At 38.8% G+C, this 26,442-nt stretch overlaps 3 protein-coding genes across 9 annotated transcripts; 1 reads left to right on the top strand and 2 right to left on the bottom strand.

Annotated features, from left to right (window-relative positions):
* Positions 1–456: 456 nt before the first annotated feature.
* LOC128608705 (TLR adapter interacting with SLC15A4 on the lysosome) lies at positions 457–6,345 on the bottom strand. 6 transcript variants are annotated; one of them, XM_053626649.1, is made up of 5 exons: positions 5,676–6,345; positions 4,304–4,411; positions 2,919–2,969; positions 2,481–2,605; positions 457–2,376 (listed from the first exon to the last, which is right to left on the bottom strand). In XM_053626649.1, exon 5 carries the CDS (start codon positions 2,372–2,374, stop codon positions 1,580–1,582), a length of 795 nt encoding a protein of 264 aa, XP_053482624.1. In that variant the 5' UTR covers positions 2,375–2,376; positions 2,481–2,605; positions 2,919–2,969; positions 4,304–4,411; positions 5,676–6,345; the 3' UTR covers positions 457–1,579. The 6 variants fall into 6 exon arrangements, with proteins under 6 accessions (XP_053482624.1, XP_053482626.1, XP_053482621.1 ...); XM_053626651.1 differs by having other exon boundaries at positions 2,485–2,605; positions 4,264–4,411; XM_053626646.1 differs by having other exon boundaries at positions 4,264–4,411.
* LOC128609357 (uncharacterized protein C13orf42) lies at positions 6,325–10,267 on the top strand. Its single transcript, XM_053627889.1, has 3 exons — positions 6,325–6,702; positions 8,458–8,602; positions 8,901–10,267. Exons 1-3 carry the CDS (start codon positions 6,325–6,327, stop codon positions 9,149–9,151), a joined length of 774 nt encoding a protein of 257 aa, XP_053483864.1. The 3' UTR covers positions 9,152–10,267.
* A 709-nt stretch (positions 10,268–10,976) lies between these two features.
* On the bottom strand, positions 10,977–20,752 carry rnaseh2b (ribonuclease H2, subunit B). Of its 2 annotated transcripts, XM_053626643.1 has the most exons (11): positions 20,626–20,752; positions 18,223–18,294; positions 17,850–17,957; positions 16,912–16,988; positions 15,696–15,810; positions 15,562–15,626; positions 14,804–14,909; positions 14,639–14,720; positions 14,338–14,383; positions 11,375–11,452; positions 10,977–11,168 (listed from the first exon to the last, which is right to left on the bottom strand). In XM_053626643.1, the coding sequence occupies exons 1-11, from the start codon at positions 20,687–20,689 to the stop codon at positions 11,058–11,060; spliced, it is 924 nt and encodes a 307-aa protein (XP_053482618.1). In that variant the 5' UTR covers positions 20,690–20,752; the 3' UTR covers positions 10,977–11,057. The 2 variants fall into 2 exon arrangements, with proteins under 2 accessions (XP_053482618.1, XP_053482620.1); XM_053626645.1 differs by lacking the exon at positions 11,375–11,452.
* Positions 20,753–26,442: the final 5,690 nt, after the last annotated feature.

Below are 26,442 nucleotides of genomic sequence, written 5' to 3' on the forward strand. Positions count from 1 at the left end.
CAGGTATAATGGTTATCTATTCTATATAATATATATACCTAATCTATAATCTGTTTTAGATAGATAGATTTTTTGTTTGCTTTTGTGTTTTTGTACTTTTTTAATTACTTTTATTATTTTTAAAATAACTTTTATGACTTTTATAAAACTATATAACGGACAGTTATGGAGCATGAATTATAAAAAATGTTTCTGAACACTATAACTACTTTGAACAAGAGAACTAGGCTGTAATAACGTGTACTATTTTACATGTAAAATATATTGCAGTCCATTCGTCTTATATTCTAAAAACATTCGCATATGAATGGTGTAAATTGGGAGGAAGGGCGCAATCCATGGCAATGTTAAATCTCAGGCTCTCAGCCTCTCACTGAACAGAGCAGACGTCCCACGAGAGGTGAGATGGCAGCGGGAAAGCAAGACCTCGCGCTTGCAGGAAAGTACTGGTGACATTTGGAAAGTTGCTAAGGTTTGTCCAAAAAGTCGCTAGATTTGTCGCTAGGCGCTTTTTTATTTTTGCAAAAAAAGGTCGCTAAAGGGGTCGGAAAAGTCGCTAAGTTGGCAACACTGGTCTGCATAAAAGGCAGGCTAAGCTCCGCTTCTCCCCAGCAAAAAGAAAATACAGAAGGAGAGGGAATGCCGGGTTTTTCATTTATGCACATTCTATTTGAAAAGCAATAAAATACACAAAGTACACAAATGATGCCCTGTCTGTGTTTTTTTCTTGAAAATAATTTGCGCCCCCATTCCAATCTCTATGTGCCCCCCAGGGGGGCCCCTGGTTGAGAACCACTGCTCTATACTGTCTGCAAGTAGTATAAATATATATTAGAATGTGAATTAGAATATTTTGTTAGTAAAATACTGAATTAATCTTGTAGATGAAATCAGTGTTGGGTTTTAGTCATAAAAAAGTCATTTTAATTCAAAAGCATTTTAATCCAAACACAGTAGTAGGTGAAAACAGGGTCAGAACTGCAGGTGGATAACTGACATGGTCACATACAGATATGTTCCTGCTAGGCCAATTTGGAGATCAGAGTGGCTTAAAGCATTAAAAAGTCTACAACATGTTCAGCAAAATTCATTAATTCCTCTTCAGTAATCAGTTTATGCTTGACAGGATTGTGAGGGATCCAATCCTGGGATCACTGGACAGCACACAGGAATACACCCCGAATTGCATTCCAGTCCATTGCAGGCTCAACAAAATGATGGAACTAAATTATTTTCATATATGGTTATGATTGAAATTAGAGGGCTATTGTCTTGCATTTCCTTCTTGACTTACCAAGTAAATGTGTTCATCTATGACACATTTTGTATAATTAGTATTTTGAGTCCTTTTTGAGTCCAAGTTCCTTCATTTTTTCCTGTTTTTAACATCACAAACTTTTTTTTAAGTTGCCACTAAAATACACTCAATTTCACACTTCCTGTTTGTCTATAATACACTTTCACTGTACAATTGAAAAAATGTGCACACATTTTCTTCTCATTCTAGCTCTATAACTTCCCATTGCTGTAATTTATCCCTCTCTTCCACTCCTCCTTTTCCATGTTCTCTCCATCCTTTTCACTTTGTCTGGGTGGAGATCTGCAGCACTGGTGTACTGAACTCACTGGACTGCTGGCTGCTGGTGGCTCTCAGCAGGCAGCTGAGAAGCATGTCTTTGACCTGCCCTGTCTCCAGCTTGTGCTCTCGGCTCAGCTGTAGAGTGATCTGCTCTAGCTCAGACGCCATGATAGGGCCCTCAGTAAGGTACTCTGTGTACAGCTCCAGCAGCTTCTGTTCCAGGTAGCCATTCAGCTCTGAGTTAGAAAGCGGACGACCATCCTGCAGCAGAGAGAGACGTTCACGCACACTGCCCTCTCTCCAGCGTCTGGAACTCCTGTATTCAGGGAGCAGAGGAGGAAGAAGGGAGGGAGGAGGAACATCTCTGGAAAGCAGGAAGGGCCCAGGGTGGGGGTCCTGTGAGGAATTGCCTTCTAGATTGCCTACACCAGGACTGAGAGGCAGCACCTGGCCTCCAGCAATGTATAGATCATTGTAATGCTGGCAAATGCTGTGGCAACTGGAGGGCACTAGGAAGGCCTCTGTTCCTGGAGATGGTGCTCGACCAGGGATGCCGACGCCTGGAGACAGATTTCGGCAATCCAGGGGTGCTACAGAAACAGACTGAAAGTCTGGGGACTGGAGCTCTTGAGAAGAGTTGCTGGGAGAGCAGTGGACTGGGACTTCAATTTGTGCTGACAGGTTGTTGGCCAGAGGAGGAGATTTAGGAGCATTGACTGAGTGGCTAGTGGGAGGATCCACACACTCAAAATCAGAACAAAAAATCATATGCCACAACCTACTTTCACACAGCATCCCTATATACACACACAAGCAATATCCAAAAAGAAATTATTAGTTAATATAACAAAACTGTCAGTCATTTGTTATTGTTGTAATATCAGATTGGTTTAAAGCTCACCTACTGTTGCGATGATAATGGTTGGGTAATGCTCTGTATGACTGCAGTGTGTGTGTCCCTTGATTCTGTGATAGTGTGAGAGGTGGAGTGAAACTCCTGCCCTTTTATGCAGGTTTTATACAGTACTACGTGAGGAAGTGAAAGAATCATTTGTGATTTCAGAACAGTTGTGTATCATGCAATCATATTAGACTTAGTACACATATATAGGAATGTATGAGTTATGTTTAACATCTTGCTATAAGTTAGAAATGTAGTAACTTCTATCCATGGCAAAATCGCAAAACACAGAGTCTGTAGAGATGAACTGCTATGGTCTAACATTAAAACAATCAGCAAGTCTGTAGGTATTACAGACAAGTTCAGATATAAATTAACTGAGTAACATTTGGATCAAGACTTCCTGATGAGGAGTTTATAAGTTTAGAATTCTTGTACCTGTTGTAGTCTCACACACAAAGACGCATGTACACTGTATAGCACAGCTGTCTATATGAGAAAAGGAAGAGATTAATTTCAGTTTCTAGAAAACAAGTTAATCAGTATTTCAGTCAGAAAATATTCCCCAGTCTTGCACCTGGAGCTGTATCGTCACTTGTGGTTACCTTGCCTCTGTAGCAAGCATGTTGCAAGGGCATAGCTTTAGTTCTAACAATGATAACGACCAATAACCAATTAGAACACTTAAGATAGACAGATAAAATATAATGAAGCCTCTTTGGTTTTACCTGCAGAAACACAAAGCAAGTACAGTCTCCAGAAGAACCAGAAGAAAAAGATAAAAACTAAGCTTGGGTGACTAGGAACAGGGAATTGTTCAACCATGGCTTCCTGATTCACAGGGATATACATATGAGGTAACACATAGGCCAAATTTCATTCATAACAATGGGTAAGACCAAGGAATATAGCTGTGATGTGTAGCAAAAGGTCTTTGAGCTTCACAAAACAGGAAGTGGCTATAAGAAAATAGCACAGGCATTGAAATGCCCATTTACACCATCAGGGCAATAATTAAGAAGTTCCAGTCAACTGAAAATGTTATAAATCAACCTGGAATTGGACGTGTGTCTATATTGTCTCAACACACTGTGAAGAGGATGGTTCGAGTGGCCAAAATATCACCAAGGTTCACAGCTGGAGAATTGCAGAAGTTAGTTGCGTCTTAGGGTCAGAAAATTTCCAGAACTACAATCCGAAGTCACCTACATCACCACAAGTTGTTTGGAAGGGTTTCATGGAAAAAGTCTCTCCTCTCATCCAAAAACAAACTCAAGCATCTTCAGTTTGTCAGACACTACTGGAACTTCAAATGGGATCGGGTTCTATGGTCAGATGAAACCAAAATAGAGCTTTTTGGCAATAAACATCAGAGGTGGTTTTGGCGCACACAGAGAGGTAGCCATATGGAAAAGTGCCTCATGCCCTTGGTTAAATATGGTAGGCTCTTTAATGTTTTGGGGCTGTTTTTCTGCCAGAGGACCTGGACATTTTGTTAGGATACATGGCATCATGGACTCTACCAAATATCAACAGATATTAAATGAAAACCTGACTGCCTCTGCTAGAAAGCTTAAAATGGGCCGTGGTTGGATCTTCCAGCAGGATAATGATCCAAAACATTCATCAAAATCAGCACAAAAATGTGTTGACCACATCAAAATCAACCACATCAAAATCAACACAAAAATGTGTTGAAATGTGTTGACTGACCCCAAAATCAAGGTCTGCCTGCCATGGTCATCCCAGTCCCCTGACTTGAAACCCCTACCCATACCCACACCTGTGGAATGAACTTAAGAGGAGAGTCCCCCAGCGTGGACCTCGAAATTTGAAGGATCTGGATAGATTCTGTGTGGAGGAATGGTCTCGGATCCCTTGCCCATCTCCAAACTCATCAGGCATTATAGGAGAATACTCAGAGCTGTTATCTTGACAAAGGGAAATAGCACAAAGTATTGATTAAAAGGGTGCCAATAATTGTTGCACACCTATATTTAACAAAAACTTTTTATAAACCTGTGTTTTGTTTGCAATTGTTTGATATCCATGAGAGCAGAGTATTTTTGTGAATTCTTCGAACAAAAGATCAAAAGATTAAACAATTAAAACAATTTTTCAGAGCCGTCTTTGCTCATATTTACCAAGGGTGCCAATAGTACTTTGAGTGTCTAGAAAAGCACTATATAAATGTAACTGTAACTAACTAAATATTAGTGGAGGGCACTGTATATAAGGAATATTTATGCTTACCCATAGCTAACTAATACTAATGTCTCTAGTACTAGTGTTAACAACTATGATAATCTCTGCATGTTGTGCATTGACTAGCACAGGTCCTATAAATAGCACAGGCCTATTACTTGGACATAGACTATATGGCATGCCCAAAAGTTTGTTAACATGTGGCAATCACACTCATGTGTAATTGTTGAACATCCATCCATCCATCCATACATTTTCTGTACTTCATATCCTTACTGGGTCACGGGGAACCTGGAGCCTATCCCAGGGAGCATGGGGCACAAAAAGGGGGACACCCTGGACAGGGCCCCAATCCATTGCAGGGCACAATCACACACCCATTCATACACTATGGACACTTTTGGACATGCCAACCAGCATACAATGCATGTCTTTGGAGCACAGTGAGAGCATGCAAGCTGAGCACACACAGGGCCACAGCAGGAATCGAACCCTTGACCATGGAGGTGTGAGGCAAACATCCAAACCACTGACCCCTACTTGTTGAACATCCCATTCCAAATTTAGTCCCCCCTTTGCTGTTATAATAACCTCCACTCTTCTGGGAAGGCTTTCCACTAAAGTGTGGAGTGTGGTTGTGGGGATTTGCCTCAAATGCATTAGTGAGGTCAGGTACTGGTGTAAGGCGATGAGGCCTGGGGTGCAGTTGGTGTTCCAGTTCATCCCAAAGTTGTTCGAGGGGTTGAGGTCTACTGCCACATGATTGGCTGATTAGATAACCGCATAAATGTGCAAGAGTACAGGTGTTCCTAATACAGTGGACAGTGACTGAGTGGATAAAAATAGGGGGTCTATGACTTTCACACAGTACTAAATTGTACAACGATTCAAACATCAGTAAATGCTTTTAAGCACACATCACATTCTTTTTCTAAATGTCTCTTCATTTTTTCATGGGATAAGTGAATCAGGCCAGATTGTCTTGCTCACCTGCTGGTTGTGAGCAAGTGAAGAGTCCCTGACCTGCCTTCAGATAATGACAATAAGACAAAGTTTACAAGGGGGACAAAAACAATCCTGGCCTGTTTTTGTTGAAGGCCTACACATCAACCCCTGAAAGCTGTACCTGTTTAAACGTGTTCTATACTGTATGCTAGCCATTATATAATCTAGACTAAGTCAATCTGGGCCCAAATGGACACTCTTAGTGTCTTTTCACCACTGAGGTAATGAATGTTCTCTGTGTAATGAACGCCTGTTGGCATATAAAGCCCCTGATTATCTGTGTGTAGTCTAATACGCGTGTCGCTGATTCATTATTAAAGTTTGGTTTAGAGTTACAAAGCCGGTTGCCATGGTTACGTTACACCGCAACACCGCGAGGCAACATGGGAGTTGTTTTGCCTTTTTAATCCGTGCGTGCATTTACTACCATTCAAGGACAGGTATGTTAATTCTATCCCAATTTATCACTCATTCCATGTAAATCGTGTTACAGACTTGAGTGAGTATTTCCATGTAGGCTATGAAGTTAATCCAGACAGGGGATGGACGCGGATTGCGAGCATCTATTGGATTATTATTATTATTATTATTATTATTATAATTTGATGACCTGGTGGTCGGTGTGTTTGCTGTGATGTTCAAGAAAATCAACGCGGTTTTCCGGCCGAGCCGCGACCACAGCGCGCGGGAGGACTACCACAGCGCGTGCACGGTGAAGCTCGTGCGCAGCGCCTCCATGCTCGCAGTGGGAGAGAGGAATCGCGCGCACAGGGACTCGACGCTGAAGCGAAGCGCAAGCGCGATCAGTGTTCAGTCCAGCACCGCGCTCTACTATTACCACAGCCGCGAGGAGCGCGTGTGGTTCTACTCCCAAAACCAGGAATGTCTAGAGTACCTGCAGGAGCTGGTCGCGCTCAGGAGACGTTACACCAAGAGCGTCAGTGACCTGAAACAAGGAGAACGGCGAGCGCAAACCTCGAGCAAGAAGAAGCATGCACCCCAACCTCCACAGGTGAGAAAATCTACTAACGACTGCTTAAAGCAGGGGTTTGAGAAGCTCAGCCAGGGAGTCCGTGATTTTTATTATGTTGCATTGGAGGAAATCGCAGCTCATTAATATCGAAGTTATTAAAGGCTTCCCTGTTGGAAAATAAATAAATAAATAAATAAAATAGAAACTATCACAGAAATTCCAATAGTTTCCACTACAAATACCATTGCAACCCAGCTGTTAACCATTAAAACCATTAATATTAACATTATTGGTCTTGAATGGTATCCACTAGACATAACATGACACCAATAGAAGGCAACAAATTACCAGTAGAGACCGGCAGGAACCATTAAAGATTCCATTAAAACAAATACAATCCCCATTATAACCATTAAAACCATTAAATATTCTATGAGGGTTTCTATTGGGGTTTTTTCCCTAGCACGGCTGTTTATTATTGCTGTCCCATAGCACTGGTCACTTAAATTGAATGGGTTAAATCCAAACCTCATTAACTCAAAATAAGTGTCGCTATAAATAATGTCACTCTGGCCCAGTGTGACGGTGGAAAGTTGAGGAATAAAAAGATTTGTGGCTCCAGTAAATAACCATAATATTACTGTACACATTAAAAATGACTCTAATTTACCCTAGAATAGTACAGTAAGATTACATTCATACAACTACTGAAGGGGTACATGGAACTATATGGACGGGGCGGCTGTGGCTCAGGTGGTAGAGCGGGTTGTCCACTAATTGTAGGGTGGGCGGTTTGATTCCCGGCCCACATGACTCCACATGCCGAAGTGTCCTTGGATAAGACACTGAAGCCAAGTTGCTCCTGATGGCAAGTTAGCGCCTTGCATTGCAGCTCTGCTACCATTGGTGTGTGAGTGTGTGTGTGTGAATGGCTGAATGAGACACAGTGTAAAGTGCTTTGGATAAAAGCGCTATATAAGTGCACCATTTACCATTATTTTACAATTTAACTAATTTTAGTTTCCTGGCTGCAGAAAGCTGAATACCCATGTTTCATGCCCATCACTTAAAGAACAGTTTCCTTTTCCACTCATTTGAATTAATGTCATTATAAGCTATCAATTAAGAGACATAGGATGCTAATCCTGTTCCTGGAGTAAACTCTGTTCTGCACATTTAGATGTTAGTGTTCTCAACACATCTGATCCAACTAATCAGCTAATTTACAATCATTTCTGAGTTAAAGTGGGTGTGTTAGAGCAGGGAAAACACTAAACTGTGCAAGACAGGGGGTACACATCAGGACCAGAGCTGGAAACCTATAACTTAAGAGACATCCATTCTCAAAGTCCATTTATGAGATTTAAACACCAAACCACATTGGACATATGACTGTCATAAACCAATTAGTATCCAAGTGCATATGCTGAGCAGGTTTTTAACTGTAGGAATGCACATTTAATTCGACTGCATTAACAGTATAGCACACTTCAGTTTCGATCTTCAGAAGTGCGAAAACGGTCAGTAGCCTATGTATAACTTTCCCTGAACTCACCCTTTCTATAAAATATTATTAAACAATGTAACCACTGGTGTTAATTACACTTAAACCATGTTACATGGTATATTTCTCCTGATGCCTAGACAATGCTACAGTTATGCAGAAATGTAACACAGAAAGGGCTTGATAATTAGCATATTGATCATTAGGTTGATAATACGCCTACTGAAATGAACCTGTGAGCCGATTATCAGGCAGTATTAATGCATAGTCTTTTTCCAAATCTTTCAAAGCATATAAATCCTCAACCATCTGCCCCACCAATCCCCAGCGAAGAGGACACACTGCAGTTTTTTGATGCTGTTATTGCCAGCTGTGACTCAGAGCGCACAAGAAAACCACATGTGGATGATGGCCATGCAGATGTAGACTTTATTGGTATGTTGAGAGAACATTTAACCAATCATTGACCAATTATTTTTATTATGAGCATTTTCCTAACTTTTGGCATTTTATAAGAACTGAAACCTCATATGATTTAAATTGTCACATAGTCTATGAACCAGTGAGAAATTCATCCCATTTGAACTGTACAGAGACACATGGCAAGTCATTACATCAATCAGAAAATATTAGAGCCATGTTTAAGGTGGCTAATTAGTTTTTTTCTATGGAGTTCACTCTTGTTCAGTTAATGCATCATCATTTATCATGTCTTCATTGTGCCTGTCCACAGTGGCGACCAGTACGAGTCAGCACGACCTCCATTCTAACTGGGTGCTGCGAGACCCACGGCGGATAGCCACAGACGAGTCTCGGCTGAAGAGGGCAGAGCTGGGGTCAGATGAAAGTGCTTGGAGGAAGGCGGCAGGTGGGACCACAAGCAGTTTGAGACAGCTGCAGAGAAACCCCATTCACCTACCCAAAGTGGTGGAGAGTGCCTTGCAGAGCCTGCGCTTCAAGCCCAAGCTTAAGAAGAAAGATTAGCATGTGGCATTAAATGCAAATGACTGATAAGCATCCCAGTTGATTCATGATGACATACCTTTGTAATGGATAAGCCATTCAGATTTCAGTTCTATTTCAGTCAAAATAGTTCTGTAGTGGAATGCAACACAGGTATGCTAACTCTGCGACAGCTTGTCAAGTGATTCATCTTGACAGTTGGTCAGTATAAGAATTACATGTAGTGACACTGATGACCCTCACCAGGAAGCAGACTAAAATGAATGAATGAATGAATGAATGAATGGATGGATGGATATAGTAAAATCAGTGGCACTATCCAAACATGGAAAAAAAAAGAATGTCCTGGCTGGGGAGGCTAGAATAATTAAGCATACAAACATACAATTTGAGGAACAGCCTTCGATGGTGTTCAGAGCTGCTGAGAGTGAGCGGAGTCGTGTGTTGTGAAAAATGTATGTGAGTGTGGTGATGTAATATTGGGGTGGTGAAGCTGCCTCACTGACCAGCTTCATCAATAATCCACAGCAGATCAGAGTCTCTGTTTCAGGAGTTTTCAACAGCAGCAGGGCAATTGACTATAGACGGGGGAAAAAAACTCTGTTCAAAGAGTCACCCAGCCCGAGTAATAAGACTCTCTCCTACTCAACAAACCTCAATTAGAGATTTGTCTAGGGGAGATCAGATTAAATCAGTCGGCTGCTCAGGCACTGGTGTATGTTGTATATAATCCGTCAGGCCATTTCTAAACTGCTTTGTGGCTGGATATGAAACCTGAATGTCTAGCCTTCTTATAACATCCTCTGATTGGATGAACCTGTGTTAGTCTGGACACTTAACAAGTTAAAAGAGACATTTGGAGAACAAAAAAATTATTAAATTATAAAATACAGTGTAAATGAAATATGCTTCAGGTTTTAAAGTGCCTTTGTTGTATTCTAGGGCTGTTTTTATAAGTATAGAAGAAGCCTCATCTTCTGCTAAAACATGTTTAAACAAATAGTTATTATTTATTCCAACGTAAATTGTGCCCCCAAAAAACTTTTTTTATTTAGAAATTAAATGTATATAATTGGTTTCCTGGTGCGAGATAAGCTCACTTTTTTGTTGTTTTTAAATAAAAGTCAATATGAGGAACATGCACTTTCTTTTTCTCAGGAAAGAGGAAACAAAACAAACAGATGTTTTTACTTTGCAAAGCCAGACCCTGAAACCTTAAAAGACGCACATGGCAGGATGTTTAACACAAAATTAATAAATTAGTAATTCAGTTAGTAGTACTGTAGTACTGTAGTGTTACATATAGTCTTAAATACACGGCTATCCATAAGCACTGAAACAATAAGATCAAATTGTTTTTTCTTTTCTTCATATAATATACCACACACATCAACCATCATTAGTTTAGTTATTTTTCTTTTTTGGAAGTATATTTTATCATGTTTAAGCATGAGAAAGGTCTTCAACCTTCACACCTTTTCTGTGAGATTTGTCTATGTACTTGCAACCATTTAACTAAACCATAGTTGGACCAGTTTTCCTAATTTGCACATTCCAATCATCTATAACCAAGTCTTAAACAATTTCAATCAAGAAATTTGAGCACACAATACTAAAATGACACTGCAGATCCAATACGCATGGAAACACAATGGTGACATGCTATAGTGGTTAAGTATTAAATACTTACACTTAAAAATGCAAGTGGTGCTCATAAATAAATAAAGGGGAAATAAATGTTTATTGCTGAAAAACTGAGAAATGGAAAATCAATGGCAAACAAAGGCCTTGCCATGAGGTAATGGATACCTGAAATATACACTGATAGGGATGCAATAAATGAATGAGTGACTAAGTACTTGTTTTTTTTTTACTTTATTAACAAAAACATACACATATTCAAGCATATACAGACACAAACACACTCTCACTTCATTTCCTGCTTGACTTTAGGGCTAAAGAATGAAGACATGCTCTTCATGCCAGTTTTGTCCACTTTAGCAAGTGTCTTCTGAGCAGCTGTCATCTTCTTAGGGGGCTATCAGGAAAACATAAATGTATTTAGTCCTTGTGCTCACACACACACACATAGATGCAGAAACTGTGTTCAAACAGTAAAGATAGAACAGAAAGACTGCAGCCACACCACATCAATGGAAGGATAGGCAGACAGTTGCCACAGGCAGCCTTACGAGAGGCCAAAAGGAAAAAGCCTGTCATGCTTGGGTCTATATTCTCACTCACTTTTCGGGCAAAGTCAGCACTGTTGAACTTGGTGTAGTCCTCCCCTGCCTCCACTGGTTTATCTGACAATTTCCTTTTCTGTTCAGTAGAAGATAGCAATCATACAATCACCACATCTTTTCTATCTGCTGCTTCTGTAACAAGGCAGAATAGCTGAAGGACAGTGTTAACTACAAATGTGTTGATTATCAACTAAAAGAAGCATCCTTGATTTGCTACCACTTCTTAAAATGAAAGAAAAAAAGTGATCCCTCACACACACAACCCCTTGCAGACTTGAATATCACTGACTTCCAGATTATGCTGCCACTAACTGAAGTCAAATGTGCATTGTTAGAACAATACTACATGTCAATCCACAAAATAATCCACAACTAAACTGTATGGCCCAAATTTTTGGACACCTGACCATCCCACCCATATGTGTTTCCTTCCCCAAGCTATTGCCACAAAGTTGGAGGCACACGATTGTCTATAATTTAACATTACAATTTCCCTTCACTGGAACCAAGAGGCCCAAACATGTTCGAGCATGACAATGCCTCTGTGCACAAAGCGAGCTCCATGAAGACATGGTTTGCCAAGATTGGAGTGAAAGGACTCGAGAAGGTTTGCACAGAGCCCTGACCTCAACCCCACTGAACACCTTTTGGATGAACTGGAACACCGACTGCATGCCTGACCTCACTAATGCTCCTGCGGCTGAATGGGTAAATCCAGAGCCATACTCCAAAATCTAGGGGAAGCTTTCCCAGAAGAGTGGTGGTTATTATAACAGCAAAGGGGAACTAAATCTGGAATGGGATGTTCAAAAAGGACATACAGTAGGGTCCAAAATCTGACATCACTTTTGAAAATGTGCCATTTTCTAATTTAATAAAAACCTTTTTCATTACAAATTATATCCTTATAATTGGTTATATGATTTTATATAATTATAAAATTTATAAAAATTTTCATGGATTTCAGAAATTCTTAGTAATTGGTATGCACCATTTTAATTACAGCATTCACTCAAACTGGCACGGTCTTCAAAAATTTGTATAAAATCTGACTATCCATGTTAGATCAAATACATCACAGTGACATCTGAACATGTGCCATAGAAGGGATAAGACTCGCAGAAAATCTGACATTAAGTTAACATGGTCAGATATGTTAACATCACAAACATGTTTAAATGTAAATGGTGACCTAGAAAGAGTTTATACTTGAATATTCCAAGAAAATTTCCTTTCTTTGGTTAAAATTCTTTTCTATTCAGAAACTGTTTATTTCCAGTTTCCAATAAAATTTTTTTTTTTTAAATTCTACATTATAAATGTGGTCTCAGACTTTTGGGCCCCACTGTTTCCATGATTGGTCAGGTGTCCACAAACTTTTGGTCACCTAGTGTATGTTTCTGAACATACCGCACACTAAATCTAATTAACTGAACTCCAAAAGGAGAATGAAGAAGCAAAGCATTAGAAAGAACAAAAACAGCTATAGGTGAAGCATCAGGTGATTTGCTCAAAAATAAAACAGCAAATGATATTTTACAGGAATCAACAGTAGAAATAAACCGCTACAGGACCCATTATGAGTCAATATTAGAGCTGCAACAACTAATCGATAAAATCGATAATAATCGATTATGAAAATCGTTGCCAACGAATCTCATTATCAATTAGCTGGTCTGCGCACGGCATGTTTACTCACTACGTTACTTCTGTTCTGAAAACACGCTTCGGAGAGTAAATACTAAAGTTGTGTCCCAAATGAAGTATTGTACACTTACACTATGTACTGTGTACTCTATTGTCTAGTGTGTGAATTTTAGAAAGGTAATATCATCTAAAATGAAACACTAGCTTTTTTTTTTACTAACCGGAAGTATAAGCCGGTTAGCTAGCTTTAGCCTAATACCCAGAGTCAACGACAATGACTTCCTTCAGTTTACTGTTTATGTCAACATTACCTTTTATTCCCAACATGATCTCAGTCACCATCAGACGGAGGCTGATGGACGAAAGTGTGCGACCCCCAAGTCCTCTAAGGCAGGGGTGCATTTTATATTAAACACCATGGAGAAGATCAAACTTTATAAAGCAGAGTTTTTGTAGCACAGAAGCACAACAGTAATGCTGTCGCGAGTTGCTTAAAAGGGTTAGTTTAATTTAAGTTTAACATTATATGCTGTATCAGTGTAACTTCTGTAGTTTATTATAATGGAAGTGATCTGTTAGTAACGAGGCCGCGCTGATACACAGTGGGAGCGCGACTAAGATCTGTAATGTTTAATTAAAACACTATGATCAAAAGTAAACAGAAGTAAAATAAAATTCCTAAAGACAGCAAGTAACAAAAACCACAAGGTGCAGTGAAAGTGAGTTTTTATTATTAATTTAGGACTGTAGTTTAATTCAGTGATTTGTGTGCATCCATAAAAAGTTATGCATATATACTATTATATTATATTATATTTTATATATATATATATATATATATATATATATATATATATATATATATATATATATATATATAAAACAAGTATTCATGCATAATTTTTTATGGATGCTCAAAAAGCACTGAATTAAACTACAGTCCTAAATGAATAATATATATTCTGGTGTGTGTGTATTGGGTTCTTTTCAGTCTTATATAATTGGACAAACAGTAAAATTTTAGTCTGAAGTGTATATTTGTAACACTCAGTTTGTGGATTTTATTTTAAATAAACTGAAAAAAAAAAAGGTTTCAGATTATTCGATTAATCGGAAAAATAAATAAATAACCATTGAATGAAAATAATCATTAGTTGCAGCCGTAGTCAATATAATTAAAACTGGCTAGGGTGCATTAGAGCATGCTACCATTTTAGCTGAACAAATACTAAGCCAATCATTGTCTGCATAAGAGTAATCAGAAAGGGATAGAAGAAGGAAACACTGGCTTCTGCCGAAGTCTATCTGGTTTACCTTGGAAGGAGGCTCCACCTCTTTAGGGCTGGATATTTCAGGTAACCTTTTGAAAGGAGCAAACATGTTGTACCATGAAAAGCAAAGACAAAATAAAATTAATTGTAAAAATAAAAGAATGACACGCACTCTGTGTGGTTACACAAACAGCCATTGAAAATGTACTGTACACTTAATTTGTGTAGAGAAATGCTTGTATGACCACGGGGAATGTGCCAAATACCATCAAAATATCATACTTCTTTAGATAAAGTCAATTCAGTTCCTATATAAAATATTTTACATGTGCGTGTGTACTTACTGCAGATGCTTGTGCAGGTCTTTGCTCAGATCTTCACTGATGTATTCCGAGATGAGTCCGTGAGCGTAACGCAAATAATCTTCTGCAAAAATAATTCATAATATTATCAGCATACACCACATACACAAATAATCCAGTATAGGCACAGTTTTCATTTCAACTTACCTTCAGTCACATCTGTCTCCTGTTTAACTCGCACATAAGTGGTGGACTTCACGCCTCCACCTACAGAAATGTTGCTCTTTTTAAGTGCACTCACTGTGTTCAAAACCTGAAAGGACAAAATATGACAAAATTAATAGATTTTTCTTCCCTATAGCAGTGTTTTTGCTCCATAAGAAATTTAGCAGTGGGCACCACAGTGAAATTATGGACCACCAAAATTCATTGCCCTCTTAGCGTAACACTACTAGCATAGTGTGTCACACTCTATTTAAATGCTCGTTCACCAGTGACATAGATTGGCACATTTCAGTGTTTGTAGCAGTAGAAACATTTTGGGTGTGTTGTTTAAAGTCAAGGAGGTTGATATTCGTCTATTCATCTAGTGTATAGTTCAGATAGGTACCTGTATAGCAAATATACACTGTGTGGTACAGCATTCAAAATGCACTATTTAACAGTCATGTAATCACTACCCAGATGAGGATGGGTTCCCTCTGAGTCTGGTTCCTCTCAAGGTTTCTTCCTCTTAACATCTAAGGGAGTTTTTCCTTGCCACCGTCGCCACCGGCTTGCTCAGTTGGGATAAATTCGCACCTTTAATATCTATACACCGTGTTGATACTTCTGTAAAGCTGCTTTGAGACAATGTCTACTGTAAAAAGTGCTATACAAATAAAATTGAATTGAATTACACACATTACACTGGTCTCATGTAATTTGAGACATTTCACATTTATTGGGAAAGCCTATATACCCACCTTTTTCTTCAGCCAGTCCATGGTCTTCTCTTGGCTATATCTGTGGAATTTCTGACTGCCCACAACTACAACAGGAACACAAATGTTAGTATAAAACTGGTGCAAGTGATGTGTGTGCATCCTCACATACATACCTTTCTCATCTGCCACATGCTGAAGTGTGTCCAGAGCCTGTGTGCATTTCAACAATCTTGTGCACCCCGGGTAATCCTCATCCATGACTATCTGCTGCAGTGGTTGAAACTTCCCCTGAGGACAACATGATTACTTCAATTCCAGATCTTACTGCTTTATAAATGATCATTCATTATGCCTGTATAAAATTGTATGTACATGCTTTTCACACGTCAGCACATTTCAGCTGATCAAAAAAGTGAAAGATGTGCAGTTCCATGATGATGTTTTCAAAAGTTTTTTTTTTGTATTATAGAGCAATTAAACATACAGGTTGGGGATGCTTCTTCAATAACGTACCTCCAGTAGATACGTAGATACTACCTCCAGTAGTGCGGAATAAATAATGTATGTAGCAATAAATATAAGCTTTAATTTCCTAATATATAAATGATATACTTAAATCTAATATAAAAAAATAAGGTAATTAATTAAATTTTAAACCTTTTATGAGTATAAAAATATTCATTCGTATTAAACCAATAAAAAGACGTCAGTGTTTTCTTTATTTAAATATTGACGGTTTTTAACACACTCGTTCTCATATGTTATGTTTCTATAATACTACTATATCCTATACTATATTACCGTATAATATACTATATAATGCCCCCTGCATAGAACATGCCACATACCCACACATCTCCACATCTCACAGGCACTTGTATGGTGGATGCTCATGTAATTTAAAAGTTGTTTAACTAGTAAAGAAGTATGATTGATGCTCTGGTTTAGCTTTCTATAAGAAGAATGTTTATTTAACATTTAAGGAAAGGAATTTCCACATCAGTGCCTTCTAACACTCCGAGGTAATGGTAAAGTTGTCCTTTAAACATTTCCATCTGCAATTTTACAGTTTATGAGTAACATGATTAGGTGAATTTTTTTCTAATTAACTTTAATGGAGGTTTCACATCATTAAATGTAACTATAAACAGATCAACTGTATAACACATAGTCCTTTAATAAATACCAGTGTGTAATCGTTAGCAAACTGTTGTTGTATAAATAGAATGAAACATTTCGGAGTAGTTACAGCATCAAACATTGCCACTGAGTAATTTCCTATAACAGCACTCCCTGTGATGTTTTAGATGTTAGGCTGTTATAAAAATCTAACTTTATTACATTTTTTGAGCAGTACTATTTTTATAATGACACCCTGAGCTGGTTTACCTCCACTGCACCGCTCTGTAGGTAAGGCAACAACAAGAACAGTGGGTCCATAGGAGTCACATACAGCAGTCTGCCATCTAGAAACCCATAAATACAACCACACACAAAAGACGTTCATGCCAAATTTCAGTTGATGTGAATCAAAACAAGCCGTCGACATGTCAATGTTTTAATTACACCTACACTTTCAAAATCTACAGTTAGTTAGTGAGTTACAGTTGTTTAAAAATAACAGTTATCCAAGCTTTTCCACTGAATATCAAAACTCTAATTACATAAATGTCAGTGTAAATTATTTAATAGAACAATGTTTGCAAATCATGGTGATGGCATGTTCTGATCATGTATATACTGTAAACAGAGTTAACGGGGTGTTCAGGAAACCCACGCCCAGGATGAGGAACCGGTCCTGGCTAATGAACAGATTGTCTGACACTAACAGTGACTGCGTTTACATGCACATCAATATTCCGATATTAATCAGAATTTGGCAATATTCTAATTAGAATTGCGTCATGTGAACAACACAATACGATTGCCCGATTCAGATTAAGACAATATTAAACAGAATTTGATGTATGATAACGTACATAGTCAATGATGTAATGCACACAAATCATGCATGCCAGTGCTTGAATGAATTTACTGTGACTTCGTCAAGACATGCATTACATTTTTGCTAGACGTAGCTTCCAATGCACAACTTAAAAGTTCCAATTCAAAAAATATTTTCCAAATTCAATTCCAATCTTTTCCATTCCATTTGTTACAGGACCTGCCCAAATTCGTTCTTTTTTTTTGAGCCACCATTTTTTGCTGGTATCGTCCCAATTCCGATCCTGGGTATCGGGATTGGATTTATAGAAAAACATAGTAGGCTGCCTCACAGCAAGCTCCGTCAGTCAGTATCAGGGAATCATCAAACTGTGTGTTCTCACCTCTTTGGACTGTTTGGTCGATAAACCAAGAGTGGAAATCTTCAACAAATGCCTTCACCTCATAAAGCCGCGCATCTCCTCTACTGAACAGGTATTGTGAAGCAGCACCTAATGCACAGATTAGAGAGCTATTAGTTATATAATTCAGGGGTTATCCACACCAGGCCTGATGACCACTGCCATTATTTTACATACTTCCCTACTACCAACTCTCCTGATTTTGCTTATCAATTAGTCTTAAAGACCTTCCTTATGTGGATCCGATCACTTGGAGTAGGAAACTTGAACAGTGGCTCCACAGGACTGCAGTTGGAACCCCTAATCTAGCCAGATGGTCACCATGAGTAATACAGTAACAAGACATTGTTAAGACCTGTAGCTGGGTTTCTGAGTCTGATGAATGTTGGGTCACCATCATCTAGTTTTGTCTTGTCCAGGGCAGAATCTGTTCAGAACAATGTAATATGTTAAGTAACAGGGACTTCTGCCAAACATACTACAAGCAAATTAGTAAAAACAAAATTCAAGGTTAGTAAAACATCTCTCAAACTAGCATCACCTGGATGACAATATTTACCGTCTTAAAGGCAAAATACAACGTGAACAATGTGCATTTATAACAAACATGTGATCTTCAGTTGTGCCCAAGATTTATTTTGCAATGAAACTGATTGACTTTTTAAACCATATTTAAATCAACATGTTGGCCCATTTCCACTCCATCTTTGGCAAACCATGTCTTCAAGAACCTGTGCACAAGGGCACTGTCATGACGAAATATGTTTGAGCAGCTTATTTCCGCTGAATGGAGATTGTAATACTACAGCATACAAAGACATCTTATACAACTGTGTGCTTCCAACTTTGTGGCAACAGTTTGGGTAAGAACTACATATGGGAGTGATGGTCGTGTGTCCATATACTTTTGGCCATAAAAGGGGTCAAAAGTGTTTTTCCTTTGTTTCGAAAGCTTTCATTGTACAGGTGCATCTCCAAAAATTTGAATATCGTAGTAAAGTTCTTTTTTTCCATAATTTAATTCAAAAAGTGGAACTTTCATATATTGTAGATTCATTACACATAAAGCCTTTTTTTGTTTTAATCTTGATGCTTACGGTTTACAGCTCATGGAAATCAAAAATCCAATATCTCAAAATATTAGAATAAAGAATTTATAATACAGAAATGTCAACCTGAGAAGAACTCAACACACCTGCAAAGGTTTCCTGAGCCTTTAATCTCTCTGTCTGGTTCAGGACACAACCACAAATCATGGGGAAGATTAAAGTAAATTTTGCATTTCATTTGGAAATCAAGGTCCCAGAGTCTGACCACGGTATTACTGTGCTTGACTGGCCAGCCAACTCGCCTGACCTGAACCCCATAGAGAGTCTATGATAGACACCAGACCAACAATACAGAAGGCCACTATCAAAGCAACCTGGGCTTCCATAACACCTCAGCAACCTGGGCTTCCATAACACCTCAACAACCTTAACTTCCACAACGCCTCAGCAATCTGGACTCCCATAACACCTGAGCAAGCTGGACTCCCATAACACCTGAGCAAGCTGGACTCCCGTAACACCTCAGCAAGCTGGACTCCTGTAACACCTCAGCAAGCTGGGCTTCAATAACACCTCAGCAACCTGGGCTTCAATAACACCTCAGCAACCTGGGCTTCAATAACACCACTGCAACCTGGACTTCCATAACATCTCAGCAAGCTGAACTTCCATAACACCTCAACAACCTGGACTTCCATAACATCTCAGCAACCTGGACTTCCATAACACCACAGCAACCTGGGCTTCCGTAACACCTCAGCAACCTGGGCTTCCGTAACACCTCAGCAACCTGGGCTTCAATAACACCACAGCAACCTGGACTTCCATAACACCTCAGCAACCTGGGCTTCCATAACACCTCAGCAGTACCACAGGCTGATTGCCTCCATGCCACGACGCATTCAGGCAGTAATTCGTGCAGAAGGATTAAAGCCCCGACCAAGTATTGAGTGCATAAATTAACATACTTTTCAGAAGGTCGACATTTCTGTATTATAAATTCTTTATTCTAATATTTTGAGATACTGGATTATTGATTTCCATAAACTGTAAACCGTAATCATCAAGACTAAAACAACCAAAAAAAAAAGTTTTGAAATATATTTCACTTTATGTGTAATGAACGTAGAAAATATGAAGGTTCCACTTTTTGAATTAAATTACGGGAAAAACGAACTTTTACATGATATTCCAACTTTTTGAGTCGCATCTGTATTATTAAATGGGTTTTCCGTTATCTGACTCGCTTAGTAAAATGGTTTACCTACTGTTCAGCTTTTAGCCCTGATTCCATTAAGGAGTTAAAGTGTATGTTTATTGTTATGAATACTGTTTTGTTTCTCATGTTCAGGCAGAAAAACCATCAGCCTGAGATAATTTAGCTCTGCCTAAGTGCTCTGTAGATCCCTTTAGACTAAATCACCTACACAGCATCGCTGTATGACTCAGGACTTACCGCTACTGCTAACTAAATAAACAGAAAGTAAATATAACGCATCATGAACACAGCGAAGAACAATGTTATAACATACAGAGACTACAGTGCGAATAGTCTGTTGCTAGGAAACGCATAAAGAGAAATTAGCGCCAGTGATAATGGCCGTTTCAGTTGCAGAAGCTTAACTTCAGTGTCCTGCCGGTTTGTGCTGCTCTAACACATAAAGTAAAATATATATATATATATATATATCTTGGTTCATTTGTCATACCTGCAGCAATGACAACCCAGCTATCATTACTGGTGTGTGCCGAGCGCTTCTTTTTGGTTGTCATATTCAAGAGTTTGTGCTTTATTTGTAAGGCCGCTGAAGTGCTGTTGCCCCTGCCCCACGCAGAAATGGCGCCACACTTTCATTTCTTTACAGCGTGCTAAGGGGTAACCACATTTTGTTTAAAATGTTTTTTCCGGACATAGTTAGTACATGTGTCAAGAAACGTTGTTTGTCCTAGTGTTTTGGACTAAAAAATAATTTTCATATTCTAAATATCATTATAAATGTATGCACGCAGTATTTTCTACTGAAACCTTGTTATTGCGACTCCCCCAATAATAATGGTACGTTCCACATCAGGCTCGGGCGCGAGCTGCTTCTACTGCAGGCGTGTTTACTCCATGTCATGGACAGGAAAACCAGCACTTATCATTTAACGGTTATTTGACACAGATAGGGAGGAAAACACACACTGCATAGGTGAAAAAAAAACGATCAATTGTTACTGTATAACTTCATTTCTTCAATGTTCCAGCTCTATTCTTAGCATTTGTTTACATCATAGATTAGATATATTAAAAGAATTATTGTATTGTATTGCTATTTATATATTGCACTACAGAAAACACAGCAATCAAATAATGAAGGGGTAGTTATTGATTTGTTTACAAAAACTCGATACACAGTCTTTAATCGTGTGTTTAGTTTTACACATTTCTGTTATTTCCACAAGATGGCGCCACATACTTCAGGAATGCTTACGGAACAACTAAAGGGGCTGTGTAAGAATTGCATTTGCAGAAGATGTGTAATATTTCTAGCTCACTAGAGTACGTTATATATACTAAAAAGTAATTTATAGGATTGAGGGAAATAGCTTGTTTGATGCACCATGTCTGAGCATCATATAAAAGCTTTCTCACTCTCATTCTCTTTCTTTCAGGGTCTACAGAAAAAGGTTTCATCACACTCAAGCAGTCATCGTAGCCAAAAGACATTCATATGCTCTTCTAGGCTTGTGTGCCTTTAAATTTGTTGTGAAACCCCTGATCTGGAACAATGATAGTGGTATTCAGGTCAGATTGTGGTCTGATGATCGGGACATGAGGAGGCTCAGACCCTCCAGATGGGCGGGAAACCATCATAAACTAACAAGGGGTTGGGGGATCATGCGTGCTAAAACATACCATGTTTTATTTTGTGTGACTAAAGGAAAAGTTAGTCCAAGAGAAAGAAATGTTGCAGTATATGCGGGTAATATAGTTACAGTATTCATTCATGCATTCATTCATTCATCTTCAGTAACAGCTTTGGGTTAAATGTAAGGTAAGCATGATATTATGTTTCCATTTACTTTCTGATTAAAAGAAGAGTGATGGGAAACCAAAAGATTAATCAAACACACAGTAGAGTTTAAGTGTGTTGTCATCACATATAGACTCTGACTGCTTGGGATTTTACAGAAACCTCCTTGGCACACCACAGGAATGGTAAGACTTCTCAGATCATCAGGGAGGAATTCCCACAGCTGGGATATGACAATCCCAGACATACACACACTCACACATACATACACCACACACGGAACTCTGTATCTAACTGTGGTTCTATGAACTGCCAAGGATGGTCAAAATCACCAGGGTACTTACTTTCTTGTGCACGTATATATGCATACATGTTGTGACCTTAAACAAAGTCACAAAGTGACCGCATGTGTTCAATTCTTAACCACCATGTGTTCACTCCGCTTAACCACCAGGGGTGGTGAGAATCATGTGGATAACCTATACGATGATGTCATAGAGTAGCATTTCACAAAAGGGTCTTGGTGTTGCAGCCTGCCTGTGGACCAAAGCGATGACTCACCATCCAATGGGCCAGTCTGTTTAGACAGGGGAGTGCCTTGTGTCTTCTTTCCATGGCACATGAACAGTTGATCTGATGTTGGAATCTCTACTGTCCAGTCCAAATAGTGCCCCATAGGGTATGTACTGCACTCAGCAGGCTCGCCTTAGTGGAATGCTGTAAGGTCAATAGATCAGGTCAGTGGTTAACAAAAGAAGGTGATGTGAATGGCCAAAAAACCCAGGGTTCAATCACAAGGGCACTCTAGAGTCATCTTTTGAACTAGGAGATATGTTTAGTAGAACACCTTGTTCTGGACCACAGGGTCTAGTTTTTTGATTGCATCTCTGTTCAAGAGTGAACTTTCTGGAACAGAGCATAAAAAGGTGGTTGTCTGAATTTGACAAGGTCCTGAGCCCTGAAAACTTTGGGGGCTGACAGTGGAACTGAAGTTTGTACCTCTGCAACAGGAAGATTCTGGGAGACTTTGGGGACTGCGTGACTGAGCTTGAAGTGCAGAGGGAGGCCTTACTTCGGCCAGTGTATGTATGATAGTTAAATACAACTATCTTTGCACTATGACAAGGGAGAATTATTGGCACTAGCTGCACATTTACAGGCACACAAGTTGATGTGACACCTCAGAGCGATGTGAAAACTCAATGTCATGAGAAGGCACACCCATCAAGGGACTGAGAGGTGAGTGCTGCACTGAGCAGCAGAACAGTTTGTAATTAACTTGCAGACAGCACAGGAGTAATAGATAATACAGCTAGTGATCTAATAAAGCCAAAATCAAGCTAGTATTCAGGGAGTTCAGAATGGTTCCAAAAAGTAAGAAATACGCTCACTGCTGTGAAGAGGTAAAAGGAGATGATAAAAGTCTATTGGCAGTGTTGGATGAATATAGCTTGGATAATATAGCTTTTCCTCTGCTAATGCTGTGATACTGAAAAGCCCATGAGACCCATCATCATGCGCACGTGTGATGTCCATTTGTCTGGTATAATATTTTTAAAGAAATTTAACAACAATTATGTCAGGATGAGTTTGGCACGATGTGACACTGTTTCTGTTAAACTATTGAAACAGTATGACCAATTTATTTGTTTATTCTATACACCAAAGCCATTTGGATTTGAGCTCAAAAGATGGATATGAGACGAGAGTTTAGGATTTCTGTGTTTATTTCCTGATATTTACATCTAGATGTGTTAAACAACATAAAACATATAACCTTTGGTATCAGACCACCTAACTTTCAGGCGAACAAAAGTATAGGACCAGATAAGTCTTGAAGTAAATAAACATAAATAACACTTAATATTTGGTTGCATATCCCTTAACTGCATCAAGCCTATGAGTCACTGACATCACCAAATTATTGATTTCTTCTTTTATGTTACTTTTCCAGGCTTTTACCACAGCCTTTCTTTCTCCACTTCTTTCTTGCTTTTCTCCAATAGACAGCTCTCTGATCTTCATGTAGACTTATCCTTTTTTAAAGACAAAAAACGCAGTCTTTTTTGGAGGCTAAAACCAAAAGTAGACATTTAGAACTATTTATTGTTTAAACAATGAATCTAACAGGACACACCTGGGTAACAAGTAACACTTGTTCCAACATTTTTGCCCGCGTACAAATTGGGTGGTCTGATACAAAATGTGCTCTATGTCGTTTAACACGTCTACATATAAATACCAGGAAATAAAAGCTCTAAACTCTCTTATCATGTTCATCATTCGATCTCAAACCCAAATATCTTTGGTGTATAGCACAAATAAATAAATTGGCCTTGCTGTTCCAATAGTTTCGGAGGGGACCGTACTTCTTCCCATTACATGTGTTCCATACTGTCTCTCCCTTCTCGTTTTTCATTTCATTACCTGGCTGGGTGCATTTGTATAAAAAGGGGCATATTGACCAGAGACAAATAATTCTTCAAGATGATCTATGTAGTGATACAGTATAAAGGAGATACAGTGTGGTTGGTATGTGTGTGTGTGTGTGTGTGTGTGTGTGTGTGTGTGTGTGTGTTTGGGGGGGATTTTGTGATGATGTAATTCCTGATGATATCATGATCTGGACCATCTGGCCAGGGGACCCTAATAAGTTGACTTTTCTTCAGTGTTACCAAGTCGGTTTTCATTTTCTATCAGCTATTCAGATCAGATACTGCTATTAAAAACACTCACTCTGTGTGTGTGTGTGTGTGTGTGTGTGTGTGTGTGTGTGTGTGTGTCAGCGGTTAGACTAAAACCGCACATCTTTCAGACAGATGCACACCATCCCTATCCCTATCGTCAGCAGCAGCAGCAGTAACACCACCACCATCCGCAGGTGGTTAGCACCATCCAAGGTTAGAGCTATAATATTTGTCCAAAAGGAATGATCTTTAAAAACTGTAGAGCACAAAGTGATGATTCTTACTTTGCATCAGAGCCACACTTCCACCCACACACATGCAAAATTAGCCAAATACGCGCACACTGACCAACATGCACCTAACCATGAGATAAAGCAACAGCAGTAGACTACACACTGAAAACTCATGTAACGAACCTATAATTACCAACAGCAGTGATTTTTTTTTTGCAAAATATTTTATGTTACAGTGTCTAGAACAACAGGCTTGCGATCACGAACATTTGGAAGGATGTCTTTTACAACTTTTTTGCTCACTCTCTGCAGTGTCATGAACAGATTTGAGATCATTTCATCGAGGTTGTGGAACAGTGTATTTTTTCACTCAGAGGACAGAAAGCGAAAATCTTTTGAGTTTCCAATCAAACAAACAAAAAACAAAACAACAACAAGAAAAAAGCACTAATGGCGCTTTAGGATGCACGGCCAGCTTTTCTTTCTAGTTCATTTGCCGGCTAAACTATAGCTGTAAGGGGTCTGTGAAACTAAGTGTGGTTTTCTGCTGGAGCAGTTACACTGGGTGAATTTAAACCGACCGACAGGTAATCCGAAAATAGACGTGTGAGTAGGATTTCATGACAGCTCGTGCTGCTTCTGAGTGCCGTCTGTAAATTGAAAGGCTGACCAATTAGGCATAAAATTAACGATTGTGAACCAATTTGTGAGTTCGACTCATAATTAATGTGCAGTTCTCCAAACGTGGCTTTAATTCATCCAATAAAATAACTTCAGTAATTCAAATGAGTTTCTGTACTGTTCATCTTGTTATTTTCTACTGCAGGTTGGACTAAGAATATTTATTTATTTATTTATTTATTTATTTATTTGTTTGTTTATGGAGCTGGGTCAAATCTAAGGTCGAGAAAACATGACATATTACATACAAACTGGATGTGTTAAATCATCAGACTGCCGAAGAGTTGAATTTCGTTAGAATAGACTTTTAAAAAACTCTCAAATCTACTTTTCTCTTATTTTCAAATCAGTTTTAAAGTTAGGAGAAACGTACAGCCTTTTAATGTGAATGGGCGATCACATTTTCAACTTTTTTTTTATGAATTGATGTATTTCTTTTCTTCAGTGTCCATCTTTAATGCAGAGAAAAGAAGAAAAAATCGTAAACTAAACCTATAGGCTGCGCACTTAATCGGCTTTTGTGCATTTAAAGACAAACATAGGAAGCGTCTATGGAAAATGCAGAGAGCATCACCTCAGCTGTGTCAATAAGTTCGTGCCCAGGCGTTGTGTTTCTCCTGCATAAATAGCCTAAAGAACTCAAGCGCCTATATGCCTGCTAAAGTAAAACACAATTTAATGCTGTAATGCAGTTGTTTTTTTAATTATTATTATTATTTATTTATTTATTTATTTATTTTTAGAGATTCCAATCAGCCCATAGGGTTATAAAGAATTAGACTATTTACAACATTCCCTCAACCAATATAGCACAACGCCCACTAGAAAATTACACCCCATGGCCAATACTTTTGTAGTGTACAAACAGACATGCTTTAAACACAAACTTCTATCTTGAGGTTTGTAAT

The sequence above is a fragment of the Ictalurus furcatus genome, chromosome 6, assembly GCF_023375685.1.
Source record: "Ictalurus furcatus strain D&B chromosome 6, Billie_1.0, whole genome shotgun sequence".
NCBI classification, from domain to species: domain Eukaryota; kingdom Metazoa; phylum Chordata; class Actinopteri; order Siluriformes; family Ictaluridae; genus Ictalurus; species Ictalurus furcatus.